Here is a 13573-nt window from a genome sequence, read left to right as displayed (position 1 = left end):
CTCCTCCTTGCTACAGCCACCACCACAGAACATAAGTGTGTATAGTGCTGTCTCTCTCCTCCCTGCTACAGCCACCACCACAGAACATCAGTGTGTATAATGCTGTCTCTCTCTCTCTCCTCCCTGCTACAGCGACCACCACAGAACATCAGTGTGTATAGTGCTGTCTCTCTCTCCTCCCTGCTACAGCCACCACCACAGAACATCAGTGTGTATAGTGCTGTCTCTCTCTCTCTCCTCCTTGCTACAGCCACCACCACAGAACATCAGTGTGTATAATGCTGTCTCTCTCTCTCTCCTCCCTGCTACAGCGACCACCACAGAACATCAGTGTGTATAGTGCTGTCTCTCTCTCCTCCCTGCTACAGCGTCCACCACAGAACATCAGTGTGTATAGTGCTGTCTCTCTCTCCTTCCTGCTAAAGCGACCACCACAGAACATCAGTGTGTATAATGCTGTCTCTCCTCCCTGCTACAGCGACCACCACAGAACATCAGTGTGTATAGTGCTGTCTCTCTCTCCTCCCTGCTACAGCGACCACCACAGAACATCAGTGTGTATAGTGCTGTCTCTCTCTCCTCCCTGCTACAGCGACCACCACAGAACATCAGTGTGTATAGTGCTGTCTCTCTCTCCTTCCTGCTAAAGCGACCACCACAGAACATCAGTGTGTATAATGCTGTCTCTCCTCCCTGCTACAGCGACCACCACAGAACATCAGTGTGTATAGCGCTGTCTCTCTCTCCTCCCTGCTACAGTGACCACCACAGAACATCAGTGTGTATAGTGCTGTCTCTCTCTCCTCCCTGCTACAGACGACCACCACAGAACATCGGTGTGTATAATGTTGTCTCTCTCTCCTCCCTGCTACAGACGACCACCACAGAACATCAGGGTATAGTGCTGTCTCTCTCTCTCTCCTCCCTGCTACAGCCACCACCACAGAACATCAGTGTGTATAGTGCTGTCTCTCTCTCTCTCCTCCCTGCTACAGCGACCACCACAGAACATCAGTGTGTATAGTGCTCTCTCTCTCTCCTCCCTGCTACAGCGACCACCACAGAACATCAGTGTGTATAGTGCTGTCTCTCTCTCCTCCCTGCTACAGCGACCACCACAGAACATCAGTGTGTATAGTGCTGTCTCTCTCTCTCTCCTCCCTGCTACAGCGACCACCACAGAACATCAGTGTGTATAGTGCTGTCTCTCTCTCCTCCCTGCTACAGCGACCACCACAGAACATCAGTGTGTATAATGCTGTCTCTCTCTCCTCCCTGCTACAGCGACCACCACAGAACATCAGTGTGTATAGTGCTGTCTCTCTCTCCTCCCTGCTACAGCCACCACCACAGAACATCAGTGTGTATAGTGCTGTCTCTCTCTCCTCCCTGCTACAGCGACCACCACAGAACATCAGTGTGTATAGTGCTGTCTCTCTCTCCTCCCTGCTACAGCGACCACCACAGAACATCAGTGTGTATAGTGCTCTCTCTCTCCTCCCTGCTACAGACGACCACCACAGAACATCAGTGTGTATAGTGCTGTCTCTCTCTCCTCCCTGCTACAGACGACCACCACAGAACATCAGTGTGTATAGTGCCGTCTCTCTCTCCTCCCTGCTACAGACGACCACCACAGAACATCAGTGTGTATAGTGCTGTCTCTCTCTCCTCCCTGCTACAGCGACCACCACAGAACATCAGTGTGTATAATGCTGTCTCTCCTCCCTGCTACAGCGACCACCACAGAACATCAGTGTGTATAGTGCTGTCTCTCTCTCCTCCCTGCTACAGCCACCACCACAGAACATCAGTGTGTATAGTGCTGTCTCTCTCTCCTCCCTGCTACAGCGACAACCACAGAACATCAGTGTGTATAGTGCTGTCTCTCTGACTGATTGATACAGTTGCCTATATAGGTATTGAAAAATAGGCCTCAGTAAGTTACGGTATTAAAACTAAACAGTTCTAAGGTATACAGCTACACTGTGGTTCTACAAGGCTGCTATACTAATGATAATGACATGGTGGTTCTACAAGGCTGCTATACTAATGATAATGACATGGTGGTTCTACAAGGCTGCTATACTAATGATAATGACATGGTGGTTCTACAAGGCTGCTATACTAATGATAATGACATGGTGGTTCTACAAGGCTGCTATACTAATGATAATGACATGGTGGTTCTACAAGGCTGCTATACTAATGATAATGACATGGTGGTTCTACAAGGCTGCTATACTAATGATAATGACATGGTGGTTCTACAAGGCTGCTATACTAATGATAATGACATGGTGGTTCTACAAGGCTGCTATACTAATGATAATGACATGGTGGTTCTACAAGGCTGCTATACTAATGATAATGACATGGTGGTTCTACAAGGCTGCTATACTAATGATAATGACATGGTGGTTCTATACTACTAATGATAATGACATGGTGGTTCTATACTAAGTCTACTAATGATAATGACATGGTGGTTATATACTAAGTCTACTAATGATAATGTCATGGTGGTTATATACTAAGTCTACTAATGATAATGACATGGTGGTTCTATACTACTAATGATAATGACATGGTGGTTCTATACTAAGTCTACTAATGATAATGACATGGTGGTTCTATACTAAGTCTACTAATGATAATGACATGGTGGTTCTATACTAAGTCTACTAATGATAATGACATGGTGGTTCTATACTAAGTCTACTAATGATAATGACATGGTGGTTCTACAAGGCTGCTATACTAATGATAATGACATGGTGGTTCTACAAGGCTGCTATACTAATGATAATGACATGGTGGTTCTATACTAAGTCTACTAATGATAATGACATGGTGGTTCTACAAGGCTGCTATACTAATGATAATGACATGGTGGTTCTACAAGGCTGCTATACAAATGATAATGACATGGTGGTTCTACAAGGCTGCTATACTAATGATAATGACATGGTGGTTCTACAAGGCTGCTATACAAATGATAATGACATGGTGGTTCTACAAGGTTGCTATACTAATGATAATGACATGGTGGTTCTACAAGGCTGCTATACTAATGATAATGACATGGTGGTTCTACAAGGCTGCTATACTAATGATAATGACATGGTGGTTCTACAAGGCTGCTATACTAATGATAATGACATGGTGGTTCTACAAGGCTGCTATACTAATGATAATGACATGGTGGTTCTACAAGGCTGCTATACTAATGATAATGACATGGTGGTTCTACAAGGTTGCTATACTAATGATAATGACATGGTGGTTCTACAAGGCTGCTATACTAATGATAATGACATGGTGGTTCTACAAGGCTGCTATACTAATGATAACGACATGGTGGTTCTATACTAAGTCTACTAATGATAACGACATGGTGGTTCTATACTAAGTCTACTAATGATAATGACATGGTGGTTCTATACTAAGTCTACTAATGATAATGACATGGTGGTTCTATACTACTAATGATACTGACATGGTGGTTCTATACTAAGTCTACTAATGATAATGTCATGGTGGTTATATACTAAGTCTACTAATGATAATGACATGGTGGTTCTATACTACTAATGATAATGTCATGGTGGTTCTATACTACTAATGATAATGACATGGTGGTTCTAAGTCTACTAATGATATTGACATGGTGGTTCTATACTAAGTCTACTAATGATAATGACATGGTGGTTCTATACTAAGTCTACTAATGATAATGACATGGTGGTTCTATACTAAGTCTACTAATGATAATGCTATTACTAATTACTATAATGATGACCACAATAATATTGGTAATAATGAAGGAGATGAATAAAAAGGAGGGTTCTTATTACTAGAAATGTGATTTGTTTGACTACTTGGAACAGCGTAAACACTAATTAAATGATACCAGAGGCTAAAGAAACAACGTGTAAAGACATTATGACAGCACAGCAAAGAGTAAAAGCAGACGAATTTGTGAAATTGTTTATCTGAAATGTTGTGGTTACATGAGGCTTAGTGTTCACAGAATCAGTAGGATATTAACCAAACAGTCAAACAGGCAACAGAAGACATATTTGTCTTCTGTTGATAGATGTGCAACATGCAACAAGTTCAAAGAATATAATCTATGGATTTCACATGACTGAGCAGGGGTGCAGCCACTTGGTAGCCAGGCCAAGTCAATCAGAATGAGTTTTACCCCACAAACGGGCTTTAATACAGACAGAAGTGCTCCTCAGTACCACCACCACCCTCAGCATCTGATCCAGCAGGGGAAGAAACCGGATGCTGAGGTCCATGACTGGGATGGTAACAACGGAGGTTGTGAGAAATCCCGCTATGCCCTCCAATGAACCAATAAACAGGCAAAGCGTCAATACAGGACTAAGATTGAATCATACTACACCGGCTCTGACGCTCGTCAGATGTGGAAGGGCTTGCAAACTAAGAACCATGTGAGTAAGACTTTTAAACAGGTCAACATCCACAAGGACGCTGAGTCGCAGGATGTGTACTCCGAGCAATCACTGACCAACTGGCAAGTGTCTTCACTGACATTTTCAACCTCTCCCTGACTGAGTCTGTAATACCGGCATGTTTCAAGCAGAACACCACAGTCCCTCTGGATAGTACGTCTGGATGCTGGACCTCCTGACGGGCCGTTCCCAGGTGGTAAGGGTAGGTAAAAACACATCTGCCATGCTTATTCTCAACACGGGGACCCCTCAGGGGTGCGTGCTCAGTCCCCTCCTATACTCCCTGTTCACTCATGACTGCACGGCCAGGCACAACTCCAACACCATCATCAAGTTTGCCGACGACAACAGTGGTAGGCCCAATCACCGACAACGAGACAGCCTATAGGGAGGAGGTCAGAGACCATGTGGTGCCAGGACAACAACCTCTCCCTCAACGTGATCAAGACAAAGGAGATTATTGTGGACTACAGGAAATGAGAACCGAGAACGCCCCCATTCTCACCGACGGGGCTGTGCGGCCCCCCAAAGAAATGCCACCCCACACCATGACTGACCCACCGCCAAACCGGTCATGCTGGAGGATGTTGCAGGCAGCAGAACGTTCTCCACGGCGTCTCCAGACTCTGTCACGTCTGTCACATGTGCTCAGTGTGAACCTGCTTTCATCTGTGAAGAGCACAGGGCGCCAGTGGCAAATTTGCCAATCTTGGTGTTCTCTGGCAAATGCCAAACGTCCTGCATGGTATTGGGCTGTAAGCACAGCCCCCACCTGTGGACGTCGGGCCCTCATACCACCCTCATGGAGTCTGTTTCTGACCGTTTGAGCAGACACATGCACATTTGTGGCCTGCTGGAGGTCATTTTGCAGGGCTCTGGCAGTGCTCCTCCTGCTCCTCCTTGCACAAAGGCGGAGGTAGCGGTCCTGCTGCTGGGTTGTTGCCCTCCTACGGCCTCCTCCACGTCTCCTGATGTACTGGCCTGTCTCCTGGTAGCGCCTCCATGCTCTGGACACTACGCTGACAGACACAGCAAACCTTCTTGCCACATCTCGCATTGATGTTCCATCCTGGATGAGCTGCACTACCTGAGCCACTTGTGTGGGTTGTAGACTCCGTCTCATGCTACCACTAGAGTGAAAGCACCGCCAGCATTCAAAAGTGACCAAAACATCAGCCAGGAAGCATAGGAACTGAGAAGTGGTCTGTTGTCACCACCTACAGAACCACTCCTTTATTGGGGGTGTTTTGCTAATTGCCTATAATTTCCACCTGTTGTCTATTCCATTTGCACAACAGCATGTGAAATTATTTTATATATTTTATTTTCCAAAAACTCAACTGCAAAACACTCTCCTGGAACCCGCCTCACCAATTTAAAAATATATATATATATTATTTACCTCAAATCTGAAATCTACAATAGAAGCTAGCCTGAAGCTAACCAGAAGCTATCCAGTTTACTGGCTAACGTTAGTATACAGCTAACCACGGTTTGTGGTCATCAGCTATCCTTTAGCTCGAAAATCTATCGCCAGTTTTGTACAACGTGACTCAGACCAGAACATAAACAATAGTATTTTTATTAGTGTTGCACCATTGTTCTTATGTATTATAACTACTGAACAATTTTAGTAGCACATGTCTTAGACTGATGGACAAAGCCATCCCTACGGCTTCTACAGTGGATCAGTCCACTCAGACAGGTGTCTTGTACACCATGAAAAAAACTATTTTTTGCTGCTGCTTGACAAAGACATTTCGGTCGACCAACAGCCTATCGATCGACTAATCTAATGGGGTCAGCCCTACACGGCAGTAAATAAAACCTAATAAATACATCTGTCTTGTCCAGGACCGGAGTCTAAACAGAACGCTGCGCCAATCAGAGCTACAGTAGACAATTACCACACAGGCCTGCCATCATTCACTTTGAACTGGACTGTGTGTTTACAGGCAGCATCAACAGCGTGACTTTAAATCAAATGTTAGGCGATTTGGCCTTGTTCGCAGTCGGCGTTCCAATTCATCCCAAAAGGTGTTCAATGGGGTTGAGGTCAGGGTTCTGTCGAGGCCAGTCAAGTTTCACAGCAATCTCGACAAACCAGTTCCGTATGGACCTTCCTTTGTGCACGGAAGCATTGTCATACTGAAACAGGAAATGGAGTTTCCCAAACTGTTGCCACAAAGAATAATCAAGAATGTCACCGTAGTGTTAAGATTTCCCGTCACTGGAACAAAGAGGCCAGAACCATGAAAAACAGCCACAGACCATTATACCTCCTCCACCAAACTTTACAGTTGGCACTATGCATTGGGGCCTGCAGCGTTCTCCTGGCATCCTCCAAACCTAGATTTGTCCGCCAGACTGCCATATGGTGAAGCGTGATTCTTCCCTCCAGAGAACATGTTTCCATTTCTCCAGAGTCCAATAGAGAAGAGATTTACACCACTCCAGCCGACGCTTGGCATTATCAATGAAATGTATTTATAAAGCCCTTTTTACATCAGCCGATGTCACAAAGTGCTGTACAGAAACCCAGCCTAAAACCCCAAACAGCAAGCAATGCAGGTGTAGAAGCACAGTGGCGAGGAAAAACTCCCTAGAAAGGACAGAACCTAGGAAGAAACCTAGAGGAACCAGGTTATGAGGGGTGGCCAGTCCTCTTCTGGCTGTACCGGGTGGAGATTATAACAGTACGTGGCCAAGATGTTCAAACATTCATAGATGACCAGCAGGGTCAAATAATAATAATCACAGTGGTTGTAGAGGGTGCAACAGGTCAGCACCTCAGGAGTAAATGTCAGTTGGCTTTTCATAGCCGATCATTCAGAGTTAGTGACAGCAGGTGCGGTAGAGAGAGAGTCCAAAACAGCAGGTCAGGGACAAGGTAGCATGTCCAGTGAACAGGTCAGAGTTCCATATCCAGAACAGTTGAAACTTGCACAGCAGAACGGCCATGTGGACTGGGGACAGCAAGGAGTCATCAGGCCAGGTAGTCCTGAGGCATGGTCGTATGGCTCAGGTCCTCCGAGAGAAAGAGAGAGAGAAAGAAAGAGCAAGATAATTAGAGGGACATACTTAAAACTCACACAGGACAGCGGGTAAGACAGGAGAAATACTCCAGAAATAACAGACTGACTAGCCTCTCCACCCGGCACAGCCAGAAGAGGACTGGCTACCCCTCATAGCCTGGTTCCACTCTAGGTTTCGGCCTTTCTAGGGAGTTTTTTCTAGCCACCGTGCTTCTATACCTGCATTGCTTGCTGTTTGGGGTTTTAGGCTGGGTTTCTATACAGCACTTGAATATATCAGCTGATGTAAGAAGGGATCTTTTTATTTTTTATTTTATTTGATTCAGCCCCCCGACACAAACTATTGCAGCATAAACACCGGAGGCTGAGACAGGAGGGAGACACTCCGACAATACCCCCGGACAGGGCCAAACAGGCAGGATATAACCCCACCCACTTTGCCAAAGCACAGCCCTCACACCACTAGAGGGATATCTTCAACCACCAACTTACCATCCTGAGACAAGGCTGAGTATAGCCCACAAAGATCTCCGCCACGGCACAACCCAAGGGGGGCGCCAACCCAGACAGGAAGATTACGTCAGTGACTCAACCCACTCAAGTGACGCACCCCTCCTAGGGACGACATGGAAGAGCACCAGTAAGCCAGTGACTCAGCCCCTGTAATAAGGTTAGAGGCAGAGAATCCCAGTGGAGAGAGGGGAACCGGCCAAGCAGAGAAAACAAGGGCGGTTCATTGCTCCAGAGCCTTTCCGTTCACCTTCACACTCCTGGGCCAGACTACACTCAATCATAGGACCCACTGAAGAGATGAGTCTTCAATAAAGACTTAAAAGTTGAGACCGAGTCTGCGTCTGCGTCTCTCACATGGGTAGGCAAACCACTCCATAAAAATGGAGCTCTATAGAAGAAAGGCCTGCATCTTGTGACAGTAGTGTACGTGTAGGTATGTACGGCAGGACTTGTAATGCTTTGTAGGTTAGCAGGAAAACCTTGAAATCAGCCCTTGCCTTAACAGGAAGCCAGTGTAGGGAGGCTAGCACTGGAGTAATATGATCACATTTTTTGGTTCTAGTACGATTCTAGCAACCGTATTTAGCACTAACTGAAATTTATTTAGTGCTTTATCCGGGTAGCCGGAAAGTAGAGCATTGCAGTAGTCTAACCTAGAAGTGACAAAAGCATGGATACATTGTTCTGCATAATTTTTTGGACAGAAAATGTCTGATTTTTGCAACATTACGAAGATGGAAAAAGCTGTCCTTGAAATATTCTTGATAAATTCATCAAAAGAGAGATCAGGGTCCAGAGTAACACCGAGGTCCTTCACAGTTTTATTTGAGACGGCTGTACAACCATCAAGAGTAACTGTCAGATCCAACATAGGATATCTTTGTTTCTTGGGACCTAGAACAAGCATCTGTTTTGTCTAAAAGTTTAAAAGCAAAAAAATTGCCGCCATCCACTTCCTTATGTATGAAACACAGGCTTCCAGGGAGGGCAATTTTGGGGCTTCACCATGTTTCATCAAAATGTACAGCTGTGTATCGTCCGCATAGCAGTGAAAGTTAACATTACGTTTTCAAATGACATCCCCAAGAGGTAAAATATATAGTGAAAACAATAGTGGTCCTAAAACAGAACCTTGAGGAACACCGAAATTTACAGTTGATTTGTCAGAGGACAAACCGATCACAGAGACAAACTGATATCTTTCCGACAGATAAGATCTAAACCAGGCCAGAACTTGTCCGTGTAGACCAATTAGTGTTTCCAATCTCTCTAAAATAATGTGGTGATCGATGGTGTCAAAAGCAGCACTAAGGTCTAGGAGCATGAGGACCGATGCAGAGCCTCGGTCTGACGCCACTAAAAGGTAATTTACCACCTTCACAAGTGCAGTCTCAGTGCTATGATGGGGTCTAAAACCAGACGCAATCGTTAGGCAAGGGTAATTTAACTGTAGGAAGGATGAAACAGCGTCTGTGCCACCAGTAAGTACAGATAGTAGTATGAATCCCCTCGCACTGTCCCCACAGCCGGACAACTTTCTCAAGGCTTCTGGAAGGAAATGCTGAAGGAATGCTCAACCGGTGTCGCTCATTCAGCCGACAAACTCTCAACCGGTTATCCCTATTAAGCAATGAGTCAGAGTGGGAGGCCAATCCTTCTCTGGTCTCTCCTCCACCCGTTACGGGGTCTGAGACGCCGAAGCCTCCCACCATTAGCTCTGACAAATTGAAAACCCTCGTCATTGGCGACTCCATTACCCGCAGTATTAGACTTAAAACGAATCATCCAGCGATCAGACACTGTTTACCAGGGGGCAGGGCTACCGACGTTAAGGATAATCTGAAGATGGTGCTGGCTAAAGCTAAAACTGGCGAGTGTAGAGAGTGTAGAGATTGTTATCCACGTCGGCACCAACGATGTTAGGATGAAACAGTCAGAGGTCCCCAAGCGCAACATAGCTTCAGCGTGTAAATCAGATAGAAAGATGTGTCGGCATCGAGTAACTGTCTCTGGCCCCCTCCCAGTTAGGGGGAGTGATGAGCTCTACAGCAGAGTCTCACAACTCAATCTCTGTTTGAAAACTGTTTTCTGCCCCTCCCAAAAGGTAACATTTGTCAATAATTGGCCCTCTTTCTGGGACTCGCCAGAAAGCCTGGCCTGTTGAGGAGTGACGGACTCCATCCTAGCTGGAGGGGTGCTCTCATCTTACCTACGAACATAGACAGGGCTTTAACTCCTCTAGCTCCACAATGAAATAGGGTGCAGGCCAGGCAGCAGGCTGTTAGCCAGTCTGCCAGCTTAGTTGAGTCTGCCACTAGCACAGTCAGTGTAGTCAGCTCAGCTATCCCTGTGTCTGTGCCTCGACCTAGGTTGGGGAAAACTAAACAAGACTGTGTTCGCCTTAGCAATCTCACTGGAATAAAGACCTCCTCCATTCCTGTCATTATTGAAAGAGATCATGATACCTCACATCTCAAAATAGGGCTACTTAATGTTAGATCCCTCACTTCAAAGGCAGTCATAGTTAATGAACTAATCACTGATCATAATCTTGATGTGATTGGCCTGACTGAAACATGGCTTAAGCCTGATGAATTGACTGTGTTGAATGAGGTCTCACCTCCTGGTTACACTAGTGACCATATCCCCCATGCATCCCGAAAATGCGGAGGTGTTGCAAACATTTACGATAGCAAATTTCAATTTACCCCCCAAAAATAAATGACTGCGTTTTCGTCTTTTGAGCACCTAGTCATGAAATCTATGCAGCCTACTCAATCACTTTTATAGCTACTGTTTACAGGCCTCCTGGACCGTATACAGCGTTCCTCACTGAGTTTCCTAAATTCCTATTGGACCTTGTAGTCATAGCAGATAATATTCTAATTTTTGGTGACTTTAATATTCACATGGAAAAGTTCACAGACCCACTCCAAAACCCACAGACCCAACGCAGTGAGTTTTGTCCAACATGTCTCTGGACCTACTCACTGCAACAGTCATACTCAGGACCTAGTTTTGTCCCGTGGAATAAATATTGTGGATCTTAATGTTTTTCCTCATAATTGGACCACCATTTTATTACATTTGCAATCGCAACAAATAATCTGCTCAGGCCCCAACCAAGGAGCATCAAAAGCCGTACTATAAATTCTCAGACAACCCAAAGATTCCTAGATGTCCTTCCAGACTCTCTTCACCTACCCAAGGATGTCAGAGGACAAAAATCAGTTAACCACCTAACTGAGGAACTCAATTTAACCTTGCGCAATACCCTAGATGCAGCAGCGCCCCTAAAAACAAAACACATTTGTCATAAGAAACTAGCTCCCTGGTATACAGAAAATACCCGAGCTCTGAAGCAAGCTTCCAGAAAATTGGAACGGAAATGGCGCCACACCAAACTGGAAGTCGTCCGACTAGCTTGGAAAGACAGTACCGTGCAGTATCGAAGAGCCCTCACTGTTGCTCAATCATCCTAGAACAATCCAAAATCTATTTTTGATAATGTCGCAAAGCTAACTAAAAAGCAGCATTCCCCACTTCAGCAGTGATAAGTTCATGAACTTTGACAAAAAAATAATGATAAGGCGATCGTTCTCCTGTATAGTATGAGTACAGCAACTGCAATTAGAAGGCATCATGTTAATGTTACTACTTAGCTTCGGCTGGTGGAGGTCCTGACGAACCATGTCCAGATAAAGCGTCTGGAGTGAAAAAGTTGAATGAAAAAAAGTAGAGTGAGGGAAAAACTAAAAATATCATCGCTAATAAAAAGTAAAAAACGTAAAGTTGGCAGAGAGCAAAGAAACGTTAGCAACAAATCGCACAGCAGCACGTAAACTAGTCTACAGTCGAGGCCAAAAGTTTTGAGAATGACAATTTTCACAAAGTCTGCTGCCTCAGTTTGTATGATGCCAATTTGCATATACTCCCGAATGTTATGAAGAGTGATCAGATATATCGCAAAGTCCCTCTTTGCCATGCAAATGAACTGAAACATTTCCACTGCATTTCAGCCCTGCCACAAAAGGACCAGCTGACATCATGTCAGTGATTCTCTTGTTAACACAGGTGTGAGTGTATGCTCAGGGATTCGATCTAGCCAACTTTCGGTTTCTGGCTCAACGCTCTAACCACTAGGGTACTGCATGCTTCTATCCCAACCCACGTTTTGACAACTGAATGGGAAATTGCCTGCCCATTTGATCGATGCCAAATACATTTGATTGACAACTATGAGATACGCTAACTGTGGATAACAGTCGTTCAAGTTCCGCACAGCTAGCTAGCAAAGTGATTCACATTTCTTGCTAGCTAACTAAATGACACCTGCATTTCTAGCTGCAGCCACAAAAAAACAATACGAGAGGAAAAGTTGGTTACTCACCCAGTCCTCCAATGACATGACATCCTCCCAGCAGCTAGCTAGTTAGGCTCCGTGTTTTCATATTGCTACATAAAGACCTACATAAATAGATATGCTAGCCTATTAGCCATGCTATGACTGACTTGTGACCATTGCTAGGTTGATTGTATTGACATTCCCAGTCTTAGTTACAGTCGTCCGTTTCTGTCCAGAATATTGAGTCGTTGAAAACGAAACAGTGGATCCTGAATGGATGCAGCAAACAACGTACCAGCCCAGCTGTGATTTACAACCTGATATTTTAGACTACCAAGAAATGTATTGGTGTATTATATTAATCGTGTATTGAACTGCATCCATCTATTCTGCCAACATCTTACTGTACGTCATGGAACGTTGAGTCACATAGATCCTATTATTAAAACCTCCCTGGTCTTTGTGGTTGAATCTGTGATCGAAATTCACTTCTCGCCTGTGGGACATTACAGATAGTTGTATGTGTGGGGTACAGAGATGAGGTATTCATAAAAAAAAATCATGTTAAACACTATTATTGCACACAGAGTGAGTCTATGCAACTTATTATGTGACTTGTTAAGCACATATTTACTCATGAACTTATTTAGGCTTTACAAAACAAAGGGGTTGAATACTTATTGACTCAAGACATTTCAGCTTTTTAATTTGAATTAATTTGAGAGGGATTTTTTTATGGCACTTTGACATGTATTGTGTGTAGGCCAGTGACAAACAAATGTCAATTAGGTCAATTTTAAAATTCAGGTGACGCCAATGAGAGAACTTACCTAGCGTACACACACACGCTACACACACAGCAGTACTCACCAAGTGTATACGCCAGGAAGTTGAAAAGTCCTGCAGCGACCCAAACCCAGCTTGGCACATGAGTGTATCCTTCAGCTAACACACCACACACACACACACACACAGAGAGAGAGAAATCAGTTATTTTGTGCAAACATAAGTCTACATACACTGCCTGACCAAAAGTATGTGGACACCTGCTAGAACATCTCATTCTAAAATCATGGCCATTAATATAGAGTTGGTCCCCCCTTTGCTGTTATAACAGCCTCCCTCCACTCTTCTGGGAAGACTTTAATATGGAGTTGGTCCCCCCTTTGCTGCTATAACAGCCTCCCTCCACTCTT

The 13573-nt window shown here is 44.7% G+C and overlaps 1 protein-coding gene across 2 annotated transcripts in view; it reads right to left on the bottom strand.

Moving 5' to 3' along the window:
* selenoi (selenoprotein I) overlaps positions 1 to 13573 on the bottom strand; it is a 50664-nt gene that overhangs the window by 21847 nt on the left and 15244 nt on the right. For both annotated transcript variants that reach the window (XM_036984538.2, XM_090242415.1), the window contains exon 4: positions 13248 to 13322. In XM_036984538.2, the coding sequence (XP_036840433.1) occupies positions 13248 to 13322 (75 nt within the window). The remainder of the gene's footprint in view (positions 1 to 13247; positions 13323 to 13573) is intronic.

The sequence above is a fragment of the Oncorhynchus mykiss genome, chromosome 8 (assembly GCF_057628025.1).
Source record: "Oncorhynchus mykiss isolate SJ-2025 chromosome 8, ASM5762802v1, whole genome shotgun sequence".
In the NCBI taxonomy this organism is placed as follows: Eukaryota; Metazoa; Chordata; class Actinopteri; order Salmoniformes; family Salmonidae; genus Oncorhynchus; species Oncorhynchus mykiss.
The sequence above is the reverse complement of the archived record's forward strand: the minus strand, read 5'-3'. Positions and strand labels throughout refer to the sequence as shown.